The 25,994-nt window shown below is 31.4% G+C and overlaps 1 protein-coding gene across 1 annotated transcript; it reads right to left on the minus strand.

Moving 5' to 3' along the window:
• LOC111634807 (patched domain-containing protein 3-like) lies at positions 1-25,214 on the minus strand. Its single transcript, XM_023379640.1, has 4 exons — positions 24,434-25,214; positions 24,039-24,356; positions 21,792-22,852; positions 1-129 (listed from the first exon to the last, which is right to left on the minus strand). The coding sequence occupies exons 1-4, from the start codon at positions 25,212-25,214 to the stop codon at positions 1-3; spliced, it is 2,289 nt and encodes a 762-aa protein (XP_023235408.1).
• Positions 25,215-25,994: the final 780 nt, after the last annotated feature.

Genomic DNA, 25,994 nt, shown 5'->3' on the forward strand with positions numbered 1-25,994 from the left:
TCATTCTGGTTTCTGATTCGGCTGCAAAATCCGGTTCCGGTCTGTCTGTGAAGAATGAAACAATACCATATCCGATACCAGAGGTAAAGTAGCGATACCGATATTGGTATCGTCAGTATCGGGACGTCCCTACCGATAGAATAACAAAAATTTAATAGACAAAGCACTTTTTCTTCCTTGTGCATGATCAATATCTCTTTGCATTAGTGAGCAGGATCGCAGATTACGAGAAAAATGCACCTTCCTTTACGAATCGGCAAATTCCATGACAAATAAACTTGAAAAATTTTTTCCGCATTTTAAAATTTATACTTTGGAATATTTTTCTTTTTTAATTCGATTTTATTTTTTACACTATGCTTTCATCATTCCATTATTATCCAAGTAATGCGGCTGAAAATTTCAACTTGTTTAAGGAAAATTGTATGAATTTTGTCTACGTAATAAAATACAAAGATTACATAATTTTAACGTATACTTTTCACAGAAAATTTAAGAAAAATGTTTTTCTTTTTCTTAATTTCCTATAACTTTAGCAGAAGAGATAAAATTCCAAAGGATTAAGAGAACGGCTGAAAAATTACAAACCAGAAGTTTCTGAAGCAGTCAATGCTACTTAACAATATCTATTGATTTTCTTCTCATTAAATAAAAGTTTTACAGAATTTCACAAAGATGAAGACCATTATTATTTCTCTATCTATGGCTTACAAAAATTAAATTTAGATGCTAATAGATTACATTTTTGAGAGCACCTCAGTGGCCAAGAGGTTCCGTTCCCTGAACACTGGGAAAAATTTAGTACCAAAACTTACCAGTATGTTGCTTGCAGCGCCAAAAGTGCCATAGTGGTAAATTTCGATACTAATTTTTTACGGAAATGTCTTCCTCTTGTCCTGATTGACACCATACTAGATTTGTTTGCTTTTGAACTGCTAAATAAGAATAAGAGTACTTTAGTTACGATCACTCGGTATATTTATTTCTATTTGAAGCGGTATTACTTGATGGCCGTGTAATATCTGCCAGTATTTAGCTTCATATGGTTATGATTTTATGAGAAACATCAAGTTAAGATGCTCATTATAAGCAAAATTATGGAAAATAACAATATGTGTTATTGTTAAATTTATATTTGAAATGTTTAAATTAACGAATATGACGTTTTGATATAATTTCTCATTGCAGAAAACTTTAATTTTCTATTGATCAACGTTAAATTCAATAAATTCTGATAGTGTTATTTTTATACGTATAATATAATAAGTAGAACAGCTTATTGAGAATTATTAGAAATAGCTGCATAATTTATAAATGCAATCGTAAAATCACTGTAATGTTTTTAAATTTCTATCAAAAGGTAAGAAGTTTTCTACATTCGAAAATTATACATAAAAATAGAATTTGATTCGATGCCAATGATGTCTTTAGTAGCGGAAAAATAGAAATCAACACTTTTCTCGAACAGGATTAAAATACATCTTTGTAAATCCGAAGAATTCGATTAAGAACTGAATCTTTTAAATTAAGTAAATCCATTTAATTTGTTATTATCTTTGAGAAAGCTGACTAATTTCCTTACATAATAATTAGGACAACGTGTATGTTGATAACTAATGTCTTGTCTTATTAAACATAATAATTTATAATGTTAGAAGGATGGTTTACAATAAATATAACTTTATAATATCACAATATATTATGTGGAGTACCTCAATTCATTGTCTATGGTTTGTTTTTTGTTTGTTACACGTAGCTTTAATCTAGTGCATAGATTTTCTTGGAAATAACTCCTTAGTTTATGTTAAAAATTCATAATACTGATTAAGACTAAAAAATTCTGTTNAATATCATAGCAAACACGAAATTTCTCGTAAAGGATTCTTAGAACTTTGTAAAATCTCCTCTTACCTAAATATCTTCGATACGATCAGACACGGAAGCATACAAGCACCTTGCTACCTTGCAACAGACTCATTCACAGACGTTGCAACCGCTGTAACAACTCGTAAGTGTCCGAACTGTCATCCCATCTAGTCCTATAAATCTGAACAGAGAGCAGGTCAAGGAAATAAAGCAACACGAAGGAAGCATTCCTGGAAACGCTATGTGCAACCCAGCATTATATTTCTAAAAAAAAAAAAAATAGCTGTTTGCAATATGAAGGGCACACACATCGGGACCAAACATTTCCTGAACGTACTACTATGTTTCCTGTCACTACTAGGGGTGCAGTTATTAGTGTGTGTCTCAGGACGAGATCATCAGAGTGACTCTGATGATCCGTCCGGGGCGCTCAGAGCCGGTCCATTATGTAACTTCACGCATTCATTATCTTCACACAGTTAAGCCAGAACTGCCCAGAAGTCGGGCAACACGATCATCCAGTTACAATACAAAAATTCCTACAGAACATGCTAAAAATACTGGTTACATTAAGCCATTGCCACAGTTATTAAAGGAATGTGGAGTAACTATTTTGAGGTCTTCTAGTGTGCAATTCGGGCGTTTACAATTCTGTTTGTGTCGAATTGCATGCCAAGATTTGCAGTATCGAATTGTCATCCATAACGCTATAAACATTGATAGAGCGGATCAAAAATTGCATGTATATGGTTCGATTAGTCAGGAGGTATGTAGAATTTTCGTATTTCCGGCTGTTATACAGTATATAACACAGGGTAAGTGTGGAGTTCAGTCAAAAAAATGGCCCCTAAGAGTTTTAATTGTTAGACTCCTGCCACCTTAAAACGTCGAGAAATGCAAACAAATTTAGGGATTTTTTTCTACATGTATGGATGTTAGTGTGTGTGTTTGAGACGATTTTGTTCACCCTATTTGAAGCTTAACTTTGTGTCTTTTGTCGAAAATTTCTAAAATTTTGTATAAAGGGGATCGATGCTATCGGCTAAATGTCAAGGGACTTAAAAGATTTAATTCGTAATTGAAATGTGCAAGTTTTTTTATATAAAACTCACTTCTACCTTCAAAAAACCAGCAACCACTTGCTTAACTTTCCCGGCAACGTTTGGTGGCGCCATCTCTTATCACAATTTATTTTAAAAATTCTTTATATTTTTAACTATTATAATATGGCAAAAGGCTTAATTTTCAGGGTAGAGATGAGTTTTATAAAAAAATTATAAGTACTAATGACAAGTAAAATCGTCATTAAGTCTGACCCAACTGGAGATACACACGACCCCTTTATCTCCGCATTCCGATGACCTTTAACCATCAAAATTAAATATCATCAAACCTCATAAAAAACAAACCTCCCTGCAAAATTTCAAAAATTTTCAACAAAATGCACAGGAGTAATTAAGCTAAAGTAGACCTTTTCGTATTATTAAAAGAAAAAAATGTCCATTGTATTAATATATAGATTTTTTTCTGTGAAAACAATGCATAGATTAATACTAGGCTTGTTTAATTGATTTATTTATTATTTATATTTTATTATTAAAGGTAATTGTAACCTCTATCAATACGCACGCGGTCTCCAAGGATTTTCTCATAGAAAAAGCATTATATATGCTTTTTCTATGAGAAAATCCTTTTTCTCCAAATTTCTCGAAAACGAAAGCAGATAGAACAAACCAATCTTTTGCTTCAAAATGCTGTTTAACTCTTTTATTAACATACGGTTCAGAATTTTCGAAATCAAATTCTTTAATTTTATATGAATTTTTAAAATCATTAAAAATACGTCTAGAATTAACGAATTAGATTTTCCAAATTCTGAACTGTACTGTACGTTAATAGAAGAATTAAATAGGATTATAACGCAACAAACTAATTGAAATTCCATAGTTAAGCTAGAAATACGGCAAAGATTACTGAAATACTATAAAGGGTTTATTGGCCCATCGGTAGCCAAGCGGTCTTCGTCCCTGAACACTCGGAATGGACGGGCTGGCCACTTAGAAACTTTCGGGTTTTCTCCACGTCTGTAACTTACAGCCTAAATAGAGGCCAGTTTTTGTAATTGTAAAAGCCTTACTGTCCTTTTAAATTCTAATGTTATTGTTAATTGTCTACTTAGACTTTACTTATTAATAGAACTTAATACTGGTGTTCTTTAATACTGGTTGATGATCTTTAAACACCAGTATTAAGTCCTATTAATAAGTAAAGTCTAAGTAGACAATTAACAATAACATTAGGGGCCAGTTTTCCTTAAGCCGGAGGGCAGATTGCCCAACTGTTGCGTTGCCATAACTAAACAAAACAAAAGGTTATTTCAGCCCTGTGTGCAATACAGAGCTAAAACAACTCAATATAAATTAAATTTGTATATTAAATTATGTATTTAAATACTGTATATTTACAATAAAATACTTTTAAAAGATTACTTTTTTGCCAATTTGTTAGTAACAAAATATTTCTGTGTAGCGAAAGCACTCCAGCAAATCTGCGATTTAGTCGATGACCTCGTTGATTTACTGATTGACCCATGGCTGATCAGCAAGTCTCTTTCGACGTTCGTTACAAAATACAATGTCAACCTTATTTATGGTGATTAAATTAAGTAACCAGAGAATTAATTTATTTACTACAGGTTTACTTTATGGATTTAATTAAAAGAAATTTATTATATTGTATAAATTTCGTGCATATATACAGAATAAAATACGTATGAAATATAATATTCTATGCGTTTAGGAAAATTTCCCACCCCATAAATTTAGTTTTAGTACTAAAAGTACTAAAACTAATATACATAGAGAAGCAATTATCTTTTATAGACAGATATATGTGTTCTCTCTCTCTCTCTCTACATATAAAGCATTATATATATAATATAATACAGTCGACCCCCTATAACACTGTTGATTATTCCGTTTTATGTGAATTCCATGTTGTACGAGTCTCTTAGATTTTAGAAATATGTGTGCCGGGCTGTGAACGGGTCACGTATTTGTAAAATCTAAGTGACTCGTACAACATGGAATTCATATAAAACGGAATTATCAACAGTGTTATAGGGGAATCGACTGTATAGTGTTAACACGTGTAATTACTGTGTTTGATACGTGTTCCATTTACGCACAATTGCTGTTAAAAAATAAGTGGAATAATCGAATATTTGCAAAATATTTTACTCATACTTATATTTACTGTGTTTATTTCTTGTATATAATACTTTAGAAGCTTGAATAATCGGTCAAAAATAAGAGAGTAGACTCTGGTAGAGGGTTCATCCATATACTATTTACCAACTGTCCGCACCTCTACGAGAGAAATGGTGATTTAGCAGAAGAAAATCTTTGTTATATCATATTGTTTGGTACGATAAAACAAAGACCAGTACGATCACTTCTTTTTAAATTAAATTTATTTTTATAATCACAGCTACTAGAATATTTTTTCTACAGTTTAAGCTTCATTCATTCTGTAATTAATTGGCAAATTGCAATAATGATTCTCTCAGATCATAAAAAGTACCATCCCCCGAGTATATTTTCTGGAAGAAGCACTGACGTAAAAACTGAAAGTAATAAAAAGATTACAGGTCATAAACGTGACAGAAATATGTTAATATATTTGCATAGACGTGTCACAGACGATTCAGATAGGGGTCAAGGTAAGAGCTTTGACATCATTATCTTCTATTAGAAATTTGTACTTACAGATTTTATTTAATTAAAATTAAATTCTTAAATTAGATCCCTCCTAGGAATTATTTAGAAAAAAAATTCGTTATTTATAGAATTTTAATGAAAGATAAAAGGTGGGAACAATAGACAAGGACAACAGGAAGATTTGTGTTATAAACAAACCAGTTTCGTGCGTACTAAACAGTGTAATTACTGGATTTTTTTTTCGATAATTTTATATTCTACAATTAGTTGAAAGGACGTTCAACTAATTTATAAATATATTACATTTAAAATAAAATAAAATAATAAAATCCGATATTAATTCATCTTTATTGTTAACATAGAACTGATATTTAAAACACGTTAATAAGTTAGGAACACGAGCATGGTCGCGGGTTTGTGCCTCACCCACGTGCCTGTCACGTGGAGTTTTCCGGGCTAATTCTAATCAGCATACTTTTCCTCTGTTATATCTTCAAGGGGCCAAAGAAAATTTCATTTATAAGGCTCCCACGTAAGGTATTTATTTCAGACATGTTTTTTTTTTTTCCAGGTAATGTTTCGGGGAAGAAATATTTTCTTATAAAAGATCTGTGTTGGTGGGGCCCTTCAGGCAATTGCCCTTTTTGTTCGTATGATAATCCGCCACAGCAGGAGGGTGTGTAATAGTGACGACATTCAAGGTAAAACTGAAAATTTGTATGCAGAAAACGTAGAGATATATATATAGATAATGAACAATTATAAAACATTCTGTGATAAAATAAAAGATTACGTGTCTAAAAGTGAATATTTAAACTAAAAACACTAGTTTTAAACAGTTGTAAAGATAATTATGTATTATGTAATTAGTCCTATTATTATTTTTTGTGCTTTAAAACTCGTTGAGTTATTAACAACACTTATAGTATATATGTTTATATTTTAAATAAAAATATATTTTTTCTAGGCGNTATAAGTGTAACAATATTAAATTAATTCGTTTATATATTATAGTAAAACCTGCTTAAACCGCAATCGCACTGTACTGAATACATTTTCCGATTAGCAGGTTACCGTTTTAAACAGGTTTTTTTTTCATTACTATATATTATAATACATATTACAATTTTGGTTATTTTACTATATCATATTTAGGTTTGTCACGTAGTGTCAAGGGGACGAAATTAGGGGAAGTGTGAGGGTTTAAGTTTGAAGGTTTTCTATATTATCAGCAGGATCATAGAGATTATTAACTACAAAAAACCTTGGCGCAGACAAGTCAAAAGGTTTAGAAGTGCACATTAAATAAACCTGTTTAAAACGGAACCTTTATAAAGCGGAACCTGCCTAAACGGAAAAATATGTCGAGCGAATTTTCTTATATATATATATATCAATATAAAACCCTGTTCAAGGCGGAACCCGCCGAACTAGGAAGAAAAATATTGTGTACAGTGGGATTTTTATTGTATATATTCCTAATTATATGTAATTGTAATTCTTAAATATATTCTATATAATGTAGCAATAAAAGTGTTATTACACGATGAAAGAATTTAATTAATAATGCAAAATTTCAAGAAGAAATAAGGAAAAATAACAACAGGAATAATACTTTCACTTCTGTTTTCCTTTTCTTCGTAAGTAACTGCTTAATTTATTTAAGTAGAATTTTTGATTGCAACCGTTTTATGCAATCTTAAATGACCTTTTAAAACTTATAAGTTTATAAATAAGCTCAGTCGAAACAATAATCATTATATTACATAACACGTTCCGCGATTACTTTATCGTATAACTATTTATATCTCTTGATTATGCAATAATAATTAAATGAGGAAAATATCATTTTTTTTACTGATGTAAACATTTTGTCTATATTATATATTATTTTGAGATTTACTATGGTATTAATACAGGTATTCACATGGTTGAGAGCTAAATTTACTAGCTAATAAACAAAAAATGCGGCAACGAGTTGCATAACTTTTCCGGCAAAAATTTTGGAATTGTTTGTTGCATCATCTGATTGAGATTTAATTTTCAAAAAGATTTTTATATTATTGATTATTATAAAATGGCAATTGGCTTAACTTTCAGGGTAGGGATGAGTTTCAATAGAAATTGTACACGCTAATAACGAGTTAAAACGTCAAGTTCGACCCTACTCGTGATTATACACTTGACCCCGTCTATCTTCCCACGTTTTTGACATTTAACCACCAAAATTGGACAGCATAAATCTCCCTAACACACAAACCTCCTCGAAAAATTTCAGAAATATTCGACGAAACGAACAGGAGTTATTAAGCTTCAAAATGGGTAAATAAAATTGTGCCCTCATGCACCCATACGTACTGTACAGTACAGTATATACAGATAAAAAAACACAACTTTTGTTTGTATTTTTCGACTTCTAAAAGTTTAAAATTGTAAAAAAAAAAAACATTTTTTGATCGATTGTCAGTGACCCAGGAGAACCTTAATAAAACGGAAACCTGTCTAAGCGGAAAAAATCTTTAAAAAAGGCATTAAAAATCATTTTAAAAACCTCTCTTCAAAATGGAAACTTGCCAAACAGCAGGTGTCCGGTTTACACAGGTTACACTGTAATAAAATTTAAGTTATAAATCATTTTGGTAACAACCATCCTTTAAAACAATTCTTAGAAGTAGAACTTCATTGAATGTCAAACTTGCAATTCGTTTGAATAATTGTAGAAGAAAATTTCCTTGTTTATTAATTATAATTCTACTTTTTAAAGCGGATTTTTTAAAATGTAATCACGTGATTAACATTTCATTTTAATTAAAATAAGGGTTTTAACGGAGAAAGTTGTACAAGTGACAAATAATCTGACTTGAATATATTAGAGATCAAATTTAACATTGCTTACAAACGCATATTTTATAAATTAAATAAATAAGTTTTCTTTGTTTAAAACACCTGTTCAAAACGGAAACCTGCCTAAATGGAAAAATTCTTCGAAATCTAGCAATTTTCTATATTACAAATAACCTGTTTACAACGAAAACCTGACCTGCCTAAATGGAAAAATTCTTCGAAATCTAGCAATTTTCTATATTACAAATAACCTGTTTACAACGAAAACCTGACCTGCCTAAATAAAAAGAATTCTTCGGAACCAAGAGATTTCCGTGTTAGAAATAACCTGTTTACAACAAAAACCTGCCTAAATAGAAATAATTCTTCGGAACCCAGCGAGTTTCTGTGTTAGAAATAACCTGTTTACAACGAAAACCTAAATGCCTAAATGGAAATAATTCTACAGAACCCAGCGAGTTACTGTGTTAGAAATAACCTGTTTACAACGAAAACCTAAATGCCTAAATGGAAATAATTCTACAGAACCCAGCGAGTTACTGTGTTAGAAATAACCTGTTTACAACGAAAACCTAAATGCCTAAATGGAAATAATTCTACAGAACCCAGCAAGTTTCTGTGTTAGAAATAACCTGTTCAAAGCGAAAACCTGCCAAACCGAATAAAATATTTGATATCGTGCGAGTCCGCTTTAGATAGGTTTTACTATACTTAATACTACTGACATTTATTATTCCTTTATTTTCAAATTAATTATTAATTAATCGTAATAGAATAAACGAATTTTCTATTTTAGGTTGTACTACTTTTCCACTCACTCCTTCAATTAATGTCACAAATTTAATTGTCTCGTATAGTCGCTATTAATTATTAATACATAAAAAAAACTAAATAAAATATCATAAAATAATAATTTCATATGTTACTAAATGATAATAATATTAATAAATAATAAAAATGGAATAAATTATTACTTTATTTTGTGAAATAATAAAGCAGGGATTTACTAAATTTCATACAAATTCTGAGAAAATTTTAACATAAAATATGTAAGAAATTTAGTAAATCCCTGCTGTATAACAAGTAACAATTAAAATTAATTTTTCTCGGAATAAATACGAATATGTAATGAATTCTTAACGTATACTGGATACCCTATTGTAAAAATGGTAATTGTCTGTGGCCTCACTAACAAGAGGCCCCCATACTAATCCTGTATAAACTCATTACTGTAATAAAAATATCCAAATTTAAATTTTGGGAATCGTAGATTACTAATGTGGCGCATATCGGCGCAGAAACCTGTCTAAAACGAAACCTCAATAAAACGGAAATATGCCTAAATGGAAAAAAAATTATGCAATTCCGCGGTTTACATAGGTTTTACTGTGTGTATACAGTTATAAATCTGAGAAAACAGATGTTTAGTGTTTGTTATTTCCCTCTCTCTCTTTTATTATTTAGTATTCCCTACTTGTGGTTTAATTTATGCATAAAAATAAGTTTTTTTTTAATTTATGCATGTTTTTCCCACATTAACAGCTGTATAACTACTTTTTTCACCCTCTGTATATACACAGTAAAACTTGCGTAAGCAGGAATCGCACTGTACCGAATATTTTTTCCTGTCTGACAGGTTTCCTCTTTAAACAGGTCTTTTTAACATAAAATAAATCTTACTTTTATGACTTATTCATATATCATGACAGTGGCGCATTATAGTTTCATGAGGCCTAGGCAAATTTGAATTAGGAAACCCCATGTAAAGTGTTAGATATTTTTCTTCGGGAAATATAAAAGATTGGTTTGGGGCCCTCAGGCAAATGTACTTCTTACCCATTAAAAAAAATCTTACCCACAAGGAAGAAGGCATTGAAATCGAATGAAACTGTATTAAGCGAACGTAATGAGATAGAAAAAATTCACACAATATCATAGCAAACACGAAATTTCTCGTAAAGGATTCTTAGAACTTTGTAAAATCTCCTCTTACCTAAATATCTTCGATACGATCAGACACGGAAGCATACAAGCACCTTGCTACCTTGCAACAGACTCATTCACAGACGTTGCAACCGCTGTAACAACTCGTAAGTGTCCGAACTGTCATCCCATCTAGTCCTATAAATCTGAACAGAGAGCAGGTCAAGGAAATAAAGCAACACGAAGGAAGCATTCCTGGAAACGCTATGTGCAACCCAGCATTATATTTCTAAAAAAAAAAAAAATAGCTGTTTGCAATATGAAGGGCACACACATCGGGACCAAACATTTCCTGAACGTACTACTATGTTTCCTGTCACTACTAGGGGTGCAGTTATTAGTGTGTGTCTCAGGACGAGATCATCAGAGTGACTCTGATGATCCGTCCGGGGCGCTCAGAGCCGGTCCATTATGTAACTTCACGCATTCATTATCTTCACACAGTTAAGCCAGAACTGCCCAGAAGTCGGGCAACACGATCATCCAGTTACAATACAGAAATTCCTACAGAACATGCTAAAAATACTGGTTACATTAAGCCATTGCCACAGTTATTAAAGGAATGTGGAGTAACTATTTTGAGGTCTTCTAGTGTGCAATTCGGGCGTTTACAATTCTGTTTGTGTCGAATTGCATGCCAAGATTTGCAGTATCGAATTGTCATCCATAACGCTATAAACATTGATAGAGCGGATCAAAAATTGCATGTATATGGTTCGATTAGTCAGGAGGTATGTAGAATTTTCGTATTTCCGGCTGTTATACAGTATATAACACAGGGTAAGTGTGGAGTTCAGTCAAAAAAATGGCCCCTAAGAGTTTTAATTGTTAGACTCCTGCCACCTTAAAACGTCGAGAAATGCAAACAAATTTAGGGATTTTTTTCTACATGTATGGATGTTAGTGTGTGTGTTTGAGACGATTTTGTTCACCCTATTTGAAGCTTAACTTTGTGTCTTTTGTCGAAAATTTCTAAAATTTTGTATAAAGGGGATCGATGCTATCGGCTAAATGTCAAGGGACTTAAAAGATTTAATTCGTAATTGAAATGTGCAAGTTTTTTTATATAAAACTCACTTCTACCTTCAAAAAACCAGCAACCACTTGCTTAACTTTCCCGGCAACGTTTGGTGGCGCCATCTCTTATCACAATTTATTTTAAAAATTCTTTATATTTTTAACTATTATAATATGGCAAAAGGCTTAATTTTCAGGGTAGAGATGAGTTTTATAAAAAAATTATAAGTACTAATGACAAGTAAAATCGTCATTAAGTCTGACCCAACTGGAGATACACACGACCCCTTTATCTCCGCATTCCGATGACCTTTAACCATCAAAATTAAATATCATCAAACCTCATAAAAAACAAACCTCCCTGCAAAATTTCAAAAATTTTCAACAAAATGCACAGGAGTAATTAAGCTAAAGTAGACCTTTTCGTATTATTAAAAGAAAAAAATGTCCATTGTATTAATATATAGATTTTTTTCTGTGAAAACAATGCATAGATTAATACTAGGCTTGTTTAATTGATTTATTTATTATTTATATTTTATTATTAAAGGTAATTGTAACCTCTATCAATACGCACGCGGTCTCCAAGGATTTTCTCATAGAAAAAGCATTATATATGCTTTTTCTATGAGAAAATCCTTTTTCTCCAAATTTCTCGAAAACGAAAGCAGATAGAACAAACCAATCTTTTGCTTCAAAATGCTGTTTAACTCTTTTATTAACATACGGTTCAGAATTTTCGAAATCAAATTCTTTAATTTTATATGAATTTTTAAAATCATTAAAAATACGTCTAGAATTAACGAATTAGATTTTCCAAATTCTGAACTGTACTGTACGTTAATAGAAGAATTAAATAGGATTATAACGCAACAAACTAATTGAAATTCCATAGTTAAGCTAGAAATACGGCAAAGATTACTGAAATACTATAAAGGGTTTATTGGCCCATCGGTAGCCAAGCGGTCTTCGTCCCTGAACACTCGGAATGGACGGGCTGGCCACTTAGAAACTTTCGGGTTTTCTCCACGTCTGTAACTTACAGCCTAAATAGAGGCCAGTTTTTGTAATTGTAAAAGCCTTACTGTCCTTTTAAATTCTAATGTTATTGTTAATTGTCTACTTAGACTTTACTTATTAATAGAACTTAATACTGGTGTTCTTTAATACTGGTTGATGATCTTTAAACACCAGTATTAAGTCCTATTAATAAGTAAAGTCTAAGTAGACAATTAACAATAACATTAGGGGCCAGTTTTCCTTAAGCCGGAGGGCAGATTGCCCAACTGTTGCGTTGCCATAACTAAACAAAACAAAAGGTTATTTCAGCCCTGTGTGCAATACAGAGCTAAAACAACTCAATATAAATTAAATTTGTATATTAAATTATGTATTTAAATACTGTATATTTACAATAAAATACTTTTAAAAGATTACTTTTTTGCCAATTTGTTAGTAACAAAATATTTCTGTGTAGCGAAAGCACTCCAGCAAATCTGCGATTTAGTCGATGACCTCGTTGATTTACTGATTGACCCATGGCTGATCAGCAAGTCTCTTTCGACGTTCGTTACAAAATACAATGTCAACCTTATTTATGGTGATTAAATTAAGTAACCAGAGAATTAATTTATTTACTACAGGTTTACTTTATGGATTTAATTAAAAGAAATTTATTATATTGTATAAATTTCGTGCATATATACAGAATAAAATACGTATGAAATATAATATTCTATGCGTTTAGGAAAATTTCCCACCCCATAAATTTAGTTTTAGTACTAAAAGTACTAAAACTAATATACATAGAGAAGCAATTATCTTTTATAGACAGATATATGTGTTCTCTCTCTCTCTCTCTACATATAAAGCATTATATATATAATATAATACAGTCGACCCCCTATAACACTGTTGATTATTCCGTTTTATGTGAATTCCATGTTGTACGAGTCTCTTAGATTTTAGAAATATGTGTGCCGGGCTGTGAACGGGTCACGTATTTGTAAAATCTAAGTGACTCGTACAACATGGAATTCATATAAAACGGAATTATCAACAGTGTTATAGGGGAATCGACTGTATAGTGTTAACACGTGTAATTACTGTGTTTGATACGTGTTCCATTTACGCACAATTGCTGTTAAAAAATAAGTGGAATAATTGAATATTTGCAAAATATTTTACTCATACTTATATTTACTGTGTTTATTTCTTGTATATAATACTTTAGAAGCTTGAATAATCGGTCAAAAATAAGAGAGTAGACTCTGGTAGAGGGTTCATCCATATACTATTTACCAACTGTCCGCACCTCTACGAGAGAAATGGTGATTTAGCAGAAGAAAATCTTTGTTATATCATATTGTTTGGTACGATAAAACAAAGACCAGTACGATCACTTCTTTTTAAATTAAATTTATTTTTATAATCACAGCTACTAGAATATTTTTTCTACAGTTTAAGCTTCATTCATTCTGTAATTAATTGGCAAATTGCAATAATGATTCTCTCAGATCATAAAAAGTACCATCCCCCGAGTATATTTTCTGGAAGAAGCACTGACGTAAAAACTGAAAGTAATAAAAAGATTACAGGTCATAAACGTGACAGAAATATGTTAATATATTTGCATAGACGTGTCACAGACGATTCAGATAGGGGTCAAGGTAAGAGCTTTGACATCATTATCTTCTATTAGAAATTTGTACTTACAGATTTTATTTAATTAAAATTAAATTCTTAAATTAGATCCCTCCTAGGAATTATTTAGAAAAAAAATTCGTTATTTATAGAATTTTAATGAAAGATAAAAGGTGGGAACAATAGACAAGGACAACAGGAAGATTTGTGTTATAAACAAACCAGTTTCGTGCGTACTAAACAGTGTAATTACTGGATTTTTTTTTCGATAATTTTATATTCTACAATTAGTTGAAAGGACGTTCAACTAATTTATAAATATATTACATTTAAAATAAAATAAAATAATAAAATCCGATATTAATTCATCTTTATTGTTAACATAGAACTGATATTTAAAACACGTTAATAAGTTAGGAACACGAGCATGGTCGCGGGTTTGTGCCTCACCCACGTGCCTGTCACGTGGAGTTTTCCGGGCTAATTCTAATCAGCATACTTTTCCTCTGTTATATCTTCAAGGGGCCAAAGAAAATTTCATTTATAAGGCTCCCACGTAAGGTATTTATTTCAGACATGTTTTTTTTTTTTCCAGGTAATGTTTCGGGGAAGAAATATTTTCTTATAAAAGATCTGTGTTGGTGGGGCCCTTCAGGCAATTGCCCTTTTTGTTCGTATGATAATCCGCCACAGCAGGAGGGTGTGTAATAGTGACGACATTCAAGGTAAAACTGAAAATTTGTATGCAGAAAACGTAGAGATATATATATAGATAATGAACAATTATAAAACATTCTGTGATAAAATAAAAGATTACGTGTCTAAAAGTGAATATTTAAACTAAAAACACTAGTTTTAAACAGTTGTAAAGATAATTATGTATTATGTAATTAGTCCTATTATTATTTTTTGTGCTTTAAAACTCGTTGAGTTATTAACAACACTTATAGTATATATGTTTATATTTTAAATAAAAATATATTTTTTCTAGGCGCAATTTATAAGGCCTTTTTTTGTTTTAATATTAAAAAGACAATACGTTTTTTAAAGCTTTATAAATGCTCACCAAATTTTTGAGGGGGTATTATCTCCTTGCTGCCTAATATTTGAGGCCCTCGAGATAACGAGGCCCTAATTCACTTATTGGCACGTTGTGAATGGCAGAAACTAGAAGCATTTTCCAAGTGTTTTAATGTATAATACACCGTAATAAAACAGTAAATAGTATTAGAGAAATACCGGTTTTGTTTGGTTCGTGCTGTTTTTTTTATCTTTCTATTTTTATCACTTAATAACTAGTGTTATATTTAAATAAATTACGATATTTTCCCCCAGGTAATAGGAACAGGTAATAGGTTATAATTATTATTTTCACTATAATTTTCTATAGAAAAACACACACAAAAGTGCAACCACCCCACCATAAATGTGAATATGTTTAATTTAAAAGTAATTAAAAATGTTATCATTTAATTAACATGTCTTGCTTAATCTATCAGGAAAAATAAAAACTGGAAAATTCATTAAAAATACAAAGACCTTGATACTAGTTCTTGTGTTAAACACTTCACATTACGTAACAATAGATGTCGCCTGACCCTACTTCCAATTTATCAAGATTTGTTATTGTTGAATTATATAAAACCTTATAAATTACAATCTTGTTCATTGCTAAGTCTCCATCATTATATAAGAAGACTTTATTAACATACAACCAGGGACGTCCAGAGGGGGGAAGAGCAGAAAATTCCTACGTCTATAAATCAATGTTATGTTTACTGACTGAAAGTAAACACTTTAAAGTTACTGATTATTAATAAAGTAACATTCTGTGAATTTTATTTGTTAAAAACAAGGTTAAAGGGGCCTATTTTGTTTTCAAGCCCATAGAAGTTCTCAAGGAATCTTGCACTCGATACTCTACTATAGCTTATATAAGGATCTGTCAAAAAAATTACCCATAAGATTTTATATTTATGGACTCGCCACACTTTAAAATGTCGAAAAAAATGCAAAAAATTAGGGATTTTTCCGTATGTAGGGATTTTAATGTGTGGGTGACCCTAATTTGTTAAGCTTAATAACTGATACGCCCTTTGTCGAAAATTTCTGAAATTTTGCAGGGAAGTTCGTGTATTAGGGGGATTAATGCTAGCAAATTTTGGTGGTTAAAGGTCAAGGAGTGGGGGAGATAGACGGGAATCGTGTGTCATGTTTCGAGTAGGATAGTACTTAATGACAATTAGTATTTACAATTTATTATAAAATTAAAATTAGACTTTTTGCCATTAATTATATTAAAAAAATTATAATAAAATATAGCATCACACACAGTTTTAAACGTTGTTGCCGGGTGAGTTATGCAAGTCGTTGCTGGATTTTTTTCTAATTTGTAATTTATCTTACTACTTTGAACCTTGGTATGTACAGTACATTATATAATACGATCACATTACAATATTCGTCTGTTGAACATTTATAATATTAAATAAATCCAGACATTAAACATTCTTTAAGTTGATTATATCTGTTTATAAAACTGGTTTCACAATAATGTATTAGTCTATAGTGTTATATAAACACCACAACTTCCTTATTTTTCAAATTGTACAAAGACACGTGTTAGATTCAAATCATATGTAATTTTATGTATTATATACGCATTTCAATTTTAAAACGAACAGGCGAAACAACAGAGCCGTAGTACAATTCATAAATGATGTATTAAAAAAGTTAATGACCTCATAACCTTTATATATATAGCTATCACACAGATCTGCATAGGGGGATGCCTCACAGAAAGACTTTTTATGGATAACTGAGCCCTATTTAGATTTTACAAGGTGAAGAAGGCCGAAAAAGTGCACGTGATCTGCCAGTTGGAGAGGCGCGAACCCACGACCAATTAATAGTGTTCAGTGGTTGCCCTCAACCAATGGTGAGCTTACATTGGCGCTTTATAGCTTCACGGGGTCAAGGCAGATTTGAGTTAGGGGGCCTCATGTTGTACAGTATTCACTTCAGACATTTTTTTCATAGGAAAAACCTTTTCTTATAAAAGATTGGTTTGGACCTCCATATAATAGGGGCCATAAGTATTTGCCCATTTTTCCCATAGAATAACGAGTCATTGTGTTTAATAGCATATTTAATTATTTCACTTCCTCATGTATTAATGAATCAACTGGATCCCTTCCCGCGTTAATCTATGTACATTTCACAATTGCACGATGCCCTTACCTTGAACTTGCACTGTACGAAACGTTTATAATTCGATATTTAATACACTTAAAGTTTATTCGATTTTTTAATGTATTATTTAGAAAATATAATAACCATAGGCTCACTAGGCGCGCGCCTAGTGACCGGTCGTCTCGTAAATTACCCTATAAAATTCAACTCTAGTATGTCTGCGTGTCTATCCTTCCTTAATCTCGAGAATGATGTTAGATAGATGAAAATTGAGACCAGATACGGTAAGTTTATAGGCAGGAAGTCCAGATTAACTATATAAAAACTTCCGGTCTAGACCGGAATTCATGTGATTTCAATTGAAAAATTTTAACAGGGGGAAACTAATAAATTCCTTACGTAATTTACGAACATCACAGCTTGAAAGGATGTCTGAATCGCAATATAATTCAAAATATCTACGGTAAAACCTGCGTAAACCGGAAGGCACGGTAACGAATATTCTTGGCAGGTTACCTTTTCGAACAGGTTATTTTTGACATAGAAAATTACCCCATTTTCGACTGATATTTTTCCGTTTTGGACAGGTTTTACTGCATTTCTAATCCCTGTATAATTTACTCATTTTAGAACGTAAAATTATCGAAAAAAGTTTAATAATTACAATATTCTGTCTGTACGAAGCAGGGTTATTTATATATGAAATGTACTCGACGACCTTGTCCTTCTGACTTATAGCCTATATATAATAAAATGCAAAATCTTTTCTTTAATAAATTTTATTAATTATTGAATTATATAAAGGGAAAAATAATGAGATAATTCTCGGAGTTAAAGTAATTTAAGTTTAAAAATAACACAACAGGTTGTAATTATCCTGACACCACTGATAGTAATCACCATTGATAACTTAATTATGAAACAGTATAAATTTAATTGTTTATGAACATATATATTATTAAATTATTTACTGTTAATATTTTCAAATAATCTTAAAGATAAGTGGAAAATGTAAATTTGCGAGGGTGGTTTTGTACACATTTAAATGACACCATTATAGACGATTGACAGTGAGATCTCGATGGTGATCAGAATCACAATGACTTATTTGTAGTACGATCACGTGCCGGTTTCTTACAGGGAAGTAATAAAACTGGATGTAAGAGAGTGGCAACGACTATTAAAAACAGCCTGGGGGGATTTATTTTTATTAAATTATCTATTGTTTCAGAAACCTTTATATAACGATCCTCTAAAGCTGTAAGCAATTTAACAATAGAGAGTTAACATTTCCTGTAAAAGAGAAAGTTGTATAAGGTTGATTTTTTCGTGGATATGACTCTAACTTATATACAAATCCTTTTTAAACGTTTAGAAAATTTGTCATTTAAAATATGATATTAATATTTACAAGCGAAAAACCATTTATAAATGCAGAATTACGTAATGAATATTTAATCAGTTTCCCCGAAGCCCAACTGGATCTGAATTTCCTCTCATTTTGCCACATGAAGAGTCGTTTTTACTCCCCTTCGAATTACATCAATTCTAGTGGAAGAAAAATGTGGAAAAATATGGATGAAAAAGTCATTAGGGGCAAAATGGCTGAAGAAGCTATAGGCAAAATATTAGGATAAATGAATAAATTCATTCAAGAAGGCAGCAAGGTGTGTGGAACTGTTATGGTATGGTGTGCATTTGGACATTGGCGTGCCGTGACATTTGATAGTAGGGAAGCTGTATTTCTGTAAGAAGCCGACTTCCAGGGGCAATCAGTTAATTGCGAGTCAGTGATGGTCAAGGGTCCATCCGTATTCGTTTGTTCGATAAGCCAGTAAAAACCGTAGACTTCTCTAAATGTATTTTTAATATTGTAATTACATTCCGAATCGCTAGCTACGATATAAGGGCTAAAATTATAAATAAAATAATAAAAACTTACTCGGTGAAATAAAATGTGTGATGGATGTGCAGTACAGTACATACCTGGTACAACTGTGGCACCATATGCGACGTGTTTCATCTTATAGTCTTTCACAAATAAATAAATTGTAGGCAAATAAAATAATCTAACTGTTTATAAAGCACACGAAATCATAAAATCAGTGGTACCCCAAAAAATATATCTGTAAATCCTACAAGTAAAAGAAATGCCGTCAATCTTGTGTAGATAAATCGTTTTCAAATTATTACCGTTTTATCTTAAATGTACACTAAACACATTTTAGTAAAATTAAGTATGATACCTCCATTCAACGTCTTCGTATTATACTCATAATCATTTCGCTAGGCAGAGTTGTGCCATCAGGAAATTGATGTAATCATTCGGGCATTGAAAGCCATGCCATAATAGTGGTGTCAAGAATTATTTCATTAAATGCAGATTGATATCGATGCGCAATGTCGCTTTTAAAGAAGAATATTTATGTATTAAAAAAACACTTGGTGGTGCGTTAAATTAAAAGAATTTCGTTCTTTGCAGATCACACTTTCATTCCCTGTTGCTTTAAATTGCGTATAATGTGATCGTAATTCCCTCAAACTGTACTTAATGAAATAAATTCCGAAATCATTAGTAACACAATACATACATAAAGAATGCACTGCCAAGTATTTGTTTGTTTGAGTGAAATAATTCTAGATGCCACGATTATGGATTTCAATATCTGAATGCTCACTTGACGTCCCGATATCGCAACTTTCCATAGCGAAATAGTTATGAACACAACACGTATACATTGGGATATTGTTACTGCTAACAAGGATATTAGGTTAGGTTAGCCGGGTACAAGTCTAAAGTCGTTGACATCGTGAGTCCATACTCCAGGGTTCTAAGTCTATTCTGGGGTTTCAATTCATTTTCCTTGTTTCGTACTAGCAGACATCTTTCAAGTAGCAAAGATGAAGTGCTTTTTTTCTACTCGTTTCTATATGCACTATCTTATCAGTTCTGACCCCCGGAACAGTTCTTATTCATTCTCGTTCGATGACTCATTCAATTTTAGTCGGAAATTCGACCGTTAGGGTGCGACTATACACACGCGAGAGAGCGAATTTTCCGAGCGAGCGAGAATATGTAACGAGAAGAGGCGAGAAGCGATAAATATCAAAACCTGTCAGATATGTGCGAGAACCAGAAATTCGCTCTTGCCAGCGTTATTTCTCGCTTCGCGTTTGTGCATGGTTTTCCTTTGCGAAAACTAAATCGCTCTCAACCTCTCGCTCGCTCTAAATTCGCGTCGGCATAGTCGCATCCTAAGGGTGCGACTATGCAGACGTATGTATTTTAAGTATATTGGAAAGCACAAATAAACTGTGCTACTCAATGTGTTTATTATATTACTTTCAACCGAACATAAATTTTATTCTTAACATGAAAATTTTGGTAGAAAAGTATAATTTGGATATATTGTTGTTAAATAATTATTTATATTTCTACACACTACAATTACCAAATGTTTAATGGGTGATTTGGACAGTCTTATATTTGTAACCACATTTAAGGCTGTGTCCAAATTTGAACTCTCAAATGTTTTTATGTGTGCGAATAGTTTAATTGACTTATAAAAATTGAAAAATAGATTATCTTCTAAAGTGAATATGATAGAGTAGAGAATTAAAAAAAGCATTTAATAATTTACTTTCATCTCAATGCGATTGAACCAATTGCAGTTTTTTTTGTGCTTTCTTCACGTTGGTAACACCAAAGTTTCCAATAAAAAACCTAACAGAAGGCATTCCCCCAAGATGGTTAATGTGTCGCGTTGCTATACGTACGAGTAATCCTAAACTTACAGCGATATAAGAAACAAAAGAATTAATTTTCTTAAACCCATTTTTATTATAATCGGATATATGAATTACAAACTTAAACGCATAGAAATATTTATATAAACGAGTATAGTATTACAAGACAATATCGCGCAATAGACTTATACTGTAACAGAGTGCTAGCATAAAATATAAACATGTGCAACACACTAGCAAAATTTCTGTGGACTGTTTCTGGAAACTGTGGAAATTCTTAGCCCTTGATACTTATTTTTCTACTATTTGAAATTGTAGAGGGAAACACGCTTATTACTTTTAAGTGATGATAAAATAAATTACCTATTTTCATACAAGAACTAAAGTACCAGTCGACCCCCCTATAACACTGTTGATTATTCCGTTTTATATCAATTCCATGTTGTACGAGTCACTTAGATTTTATAAATACGTATGCCAGGCTGTGAACGGCTCATGTATTTGTAAAATCTAAGTGACTCGTACAACATGGAATTCATATAAAACGGAATAATCAACAGTGTTATAGGGGGGTAGACTTGTACTCTTGGCAATTCCACTGTAATACAATAATAAACTTTATTACAAAGTATTGCTATTATTTTTCTGAAATAGGTTAACTATTATGCTAAGAAATACAGGAATAACAAAAATAGAATGGAAGAGAGTTTGTAAAGAAATAAAGACAACAATTTTTACAAATGATACATACACGTACATATTATTATAAAGAAATATTACCGATACCAGAATTGTGGACAGTGAACCTTGAAGTATGGGAAAACCAACATGATATAGTGATTCTTTTAACTTTTCTTCAACTGTAGAATGCGACGAAGTCAGGAAAACGTAACACATATGCGTGGGATAATTTACACAGAAACCATTGCAAACTATTATAATCATCATGGTAATGACATCAAGATTTACATTCCAAAAAGACATATATCCAAATGTTTCGACGATTATTGAAGTAATCGAGAGACCTACAAGAAGCGCGCAAAGAAAATTTGGAATAAATGCAAAAAATACAATAAAAATCAGAAGAGCTGTCAGCCAGAAAAGTTGAATAGTTATTCTTTTTATGATCAAAGCTTGTTCTATCGCAGAAGAATAAAAAGAATGTATTATAACTGGAAATTCGAATTCTTCTGCTATTTTCCACATTTCATTAATTAATTTACGTTCCGTTCCTCTTAGATGATCGTGTTTTGCTCCCACAAAAAAGCGACTACATATAATTTCTGTGTAATTATCATTAAAAACGATGTCATTTGAAAATTGTTTGGCTTCTCCAATTCTTAAAAACACGTTGCGAAGACCGTCTATAAAATCCTGTTTCCTTGACACATCATATCCATTCATGGTAAACGGAGATACTGGATGATTCTGAAACTTTTCATAGTATTTTAACCAAGATATATCAAATTCCGAGGGAATGATATTAGGATGAGAATGAAATTTCATCATCATATTTTCTATAGATTTCTGGACTTTTTCTTGAGAATAATCTAATGTTTTATTAATAACAATATGCACAGAAAATGAAAATTCTGTGAAATAATCGCTATATATTCGATATCCTTTTGTCACTTTTGAATGATTAGGATAAAGTGTAAAAATGTTTAATCCTTCTTTTAAAAATGTTACACCCCAAATACCTATGGCAAGATTACAAAAATACATAAAAATAATTATTATTTTTATTGTAGGATGTGAAATGAATCTAGCGACATTATCCCTGAAGAATTTCATAGTCAGATATTCATGATTGTGATGGGTGGTGTATTTTTCGGACTTTTCTGCAAATATAGAAAAGTAGATCTCAAGTTAAAAATTATAAAAAAAAATATATTAAAAAATAGTGAATTGTATAATAAAAGTGTTATCCAATTGTAATAAGTAAATAAATAAAAATTTATGTTTAAAATAATCATTTTACAACGTTAATTAATACATTGATTGATTAAACATTGGACAATGGTGAAGGAAAGTATATAGTAGCACCCTCCAGAGTTTACTATAGTATATTCATTCAGTGAAAATACTATAAAAGAGCTTCTTGCCTCGAAAATTGTTGAAACTAGTATCTCAAATACTATAGTAGAGATAACAGAGACTAGTATATATTAATATTTCCACAAGACCCTCATCAGTTATATATAAAAATATATAGATATCTGTTGTAGAACAAATTCGCAAAGAAATTGACATTAATTACAATCTGTCCATCCACACTGCACAATACCATGAGGATTACATTATACCGCAACCGATATATATTGGATTAGCAAAGGATTTTCTCTTTTAGTTATTGCCTGTTTATAATGTAATCCTCATGGTATTGTGCAATGTGGATAAACAGATTGTAATTAATGTCAATTTCTCTGCGAATTTGTTTTACAACAGATATCTATATAATTTTATATATATAACTGACGAGGGTCTTGTGTACTGAAATACATTCCAGTAATAAAATTACATTTTGGTAATAGAAGTTTCACTTTAATGTTACCAGTAACTGTGTGATAAGTCTCTGTCATCTCTAATAAACTATTTGAGATATTAGTTTCAAGTAGAATATACGTTGAAAAAACTAAAAAGTTGTCTCTGTAATGGAAGAATGTTGTTCCTGATGATTGGACATGACAAAAAGTGAATTCATTTTAGCTTCTCCTTCTAGCATTTTTAAACCTTCTTCAGAGTTCGAAGACCATTAAGTAATGTTTATCCAATGACTTTCCAAGTCCTCAGGTTTAATTGAGCATGGCTTCCTCCAGCAAACCCCAAGCATCTGATTAAGTCAATGCCTTTCGGTATTCAGAGTGTCATTCGTGTTGGAGGAGAACCTACACGCTATTTAGAACGTGTCTGTAATGTTTTCACGCAATTAAAGTATAATAATATCTAAAATATTTTGTGCGCCAAATGAAAAAATTAGTAGATTAAACAAAACACATTAAGTTATTAAATATATATGGTTAATACCTTTTAACATTTTAAATGTGAATGCATTAAGACATCTTTCTTCTCTATATCCACTAAGGGCTAGACACGATCCGAAGAACGTAATCTGATAGAAATAAGTAAAGCACACGCAAGTAGTAGCGTAATAACAGAAGATCCTCACACCAGGAAATTCTGCAGTCATCGCTATGCAGAAAGATAAAATATTTGTTAACGTTGTTATTGTGATAGAAACTGAGGATTTTGAGTAAGTTTTCCCCATTCGTTCTTCTACGTTGTCTTGAACTTCGGTAACTCTCCAATTTGCTACTATCACAAAAGAATCATCTATTTCTATAGCTGTAAATAAATTAAAATTATTTGTTATAAATACAGTTATATGAAAATTACACGAATATTTTACTGCAATTACATACCTAAAATTAGAAAAGGTAATGAAATGTTATAGCTAATGGTTTCTACTCCGCACGAACTCATCAATCCGAAGGAAGAAACAATTGCTAATCCAGCAGAGAAGACAGCAGCAATTCCCATCCAAGGTTTACTCATTACCCAACTATTTGTCGTATAAGTCACTACACAAAATAAAGCAGCTACTATAATGGCGACACTAATCAAAAATAACGTATCGTCAGCAATTGATTTCATGTCTAACTCAGTCGAGAGCACTGGACATGGATACAATTCAATGAAATTAAATTTAAATTGTTTAACGTTTTTCAAAAATGCTTTTCGCCATTCTTGGAGCCACTGTTCTTTAGAGGAATTTGATTCATCAAGAGGATAAATTAATCTCATAGCTTTTACATTTCTGACATATCCTCGTGTATCATATTTAACACCCCCAAAATTGATTATCCAGTATTGGGTTTTGTATGTAAGCGGGTCAATTTCTACAGGAAACTTTACTTTTCTCTTTCGGGAAATTAATTTATCCATTTCCGGCATTAAATTTAGTATTGGATTTTCAAAGCATTTCTCGTTGACTATTCCACAAATGTTACTATAATTTATTACTCTTCCATCTACAACAACGGTTATGTTTTTAATAAGTTCGTCTAAAACTTGAATTTCGAGTAAAGTTTCTTTTTGCAACATATTTTGTCCAAATTTATTTAGAACGTAAACCATTGCTGATCGAGGAATTTGTGTCATTCTAGTCAAGTCATAGTGCTTGGATGTATTCGTAGGAAACATCTTGTCTATAAATTCTTTATCTTTGAACACATTACCTCTATCAGAATTTAGTAGATAATTTGCATTTTCTATACTTTTGAGCTTAAATAATCCAACAGAGAGTAAAGCTGATAGCAATATTGGTGAAATGAAGAAAGAAGAAGGATGTCGTGCAATAATTCTTCCCAATTTATCGAAAAAATAGGAAAAATTATCACTAATAAAAGTTTTTCTTACCATTATTTAATGTTATTTTATACTCAATCGTTGTTGCAATTCTTTACATATTGATGTACACCACGGATCTCTGAAAAATAGAAGGATAGAAAATTAATTTACTATCATAAGGTTTGGTTTGTTGTCGTTTCACAGAGCAAGGGCTTATAATATATGCCTAAAGTACATATAAGGACGGACAATGTTTTAAAATTTTAAGAAATAGTAGCGCTAGCATTTGTATTAGTTACTACATGCGAAACGTGAGCGGCTGAACTGTGAGTTCAGAAACATTTTCCTGTTTATCGAATTCATTTTAAAAATCATCATGTTTTGAAGTGCTTTTGGAAGAGTGATACTGTATTTTTGCTGCGATAACTGAAAAATTTTATGAGATTATTCTATTAAAAATTCGAATCCTTCAATCATTTGCGCCGTATTGAAATATCGAAAATTTTTCTATTTTTCAAGTTACTGGGCTATATCTAAGACTACTTCTTTCATTTTCATTATTTACTTAGATTTAGTAAAATCCTTCCGTAATCTCCGGCAAGAAATTATACGTTTTCAAAGTTTCCCCTCATG

Source organism: Centruroides sculpturatus, unplaced genomic scaffold, assembly GCF_000671375.1.
Source record: "Centruroides sculpturatus isolate CEXI.00-Female unplaced genomic scaffold, Cexi_2.0 scaffold757, whole genome shotgun sequence".
Lineage (NCBI taxonomy): Eukaryota > Metazoa > Arthropoda > Arachnida > Scorpiones > Buthidae > Centruroides > Centruroides sculpturatus.

What these genes read in the sequence shown, in the direction of transcription:
- LOC111634807 (XM_023379640.1), bottom strand. Translation starts at nt 25,214, where the DNA reads ATGTTTCCTACGAATACATCCAAGCACTATGACTTGACTAGAATGACA. An exon ending in CACATTTAAAATGTTAAAAG is followed by an intron (nt 22,853 to 24,038) that starts GTATTAACCATA and finishes CTATATTTGCAG; the next exon opens with AAAAGTCCGAAAAATACACC. An exon ending in TGTCCACAATTCTGGTATCG is followed by an intron (nt 130 to 21,791) that starts GTAATATTTCTT and finishes TTCTATCGGTAG; the next exon opens with GGACGTCCCGATACTGACGA.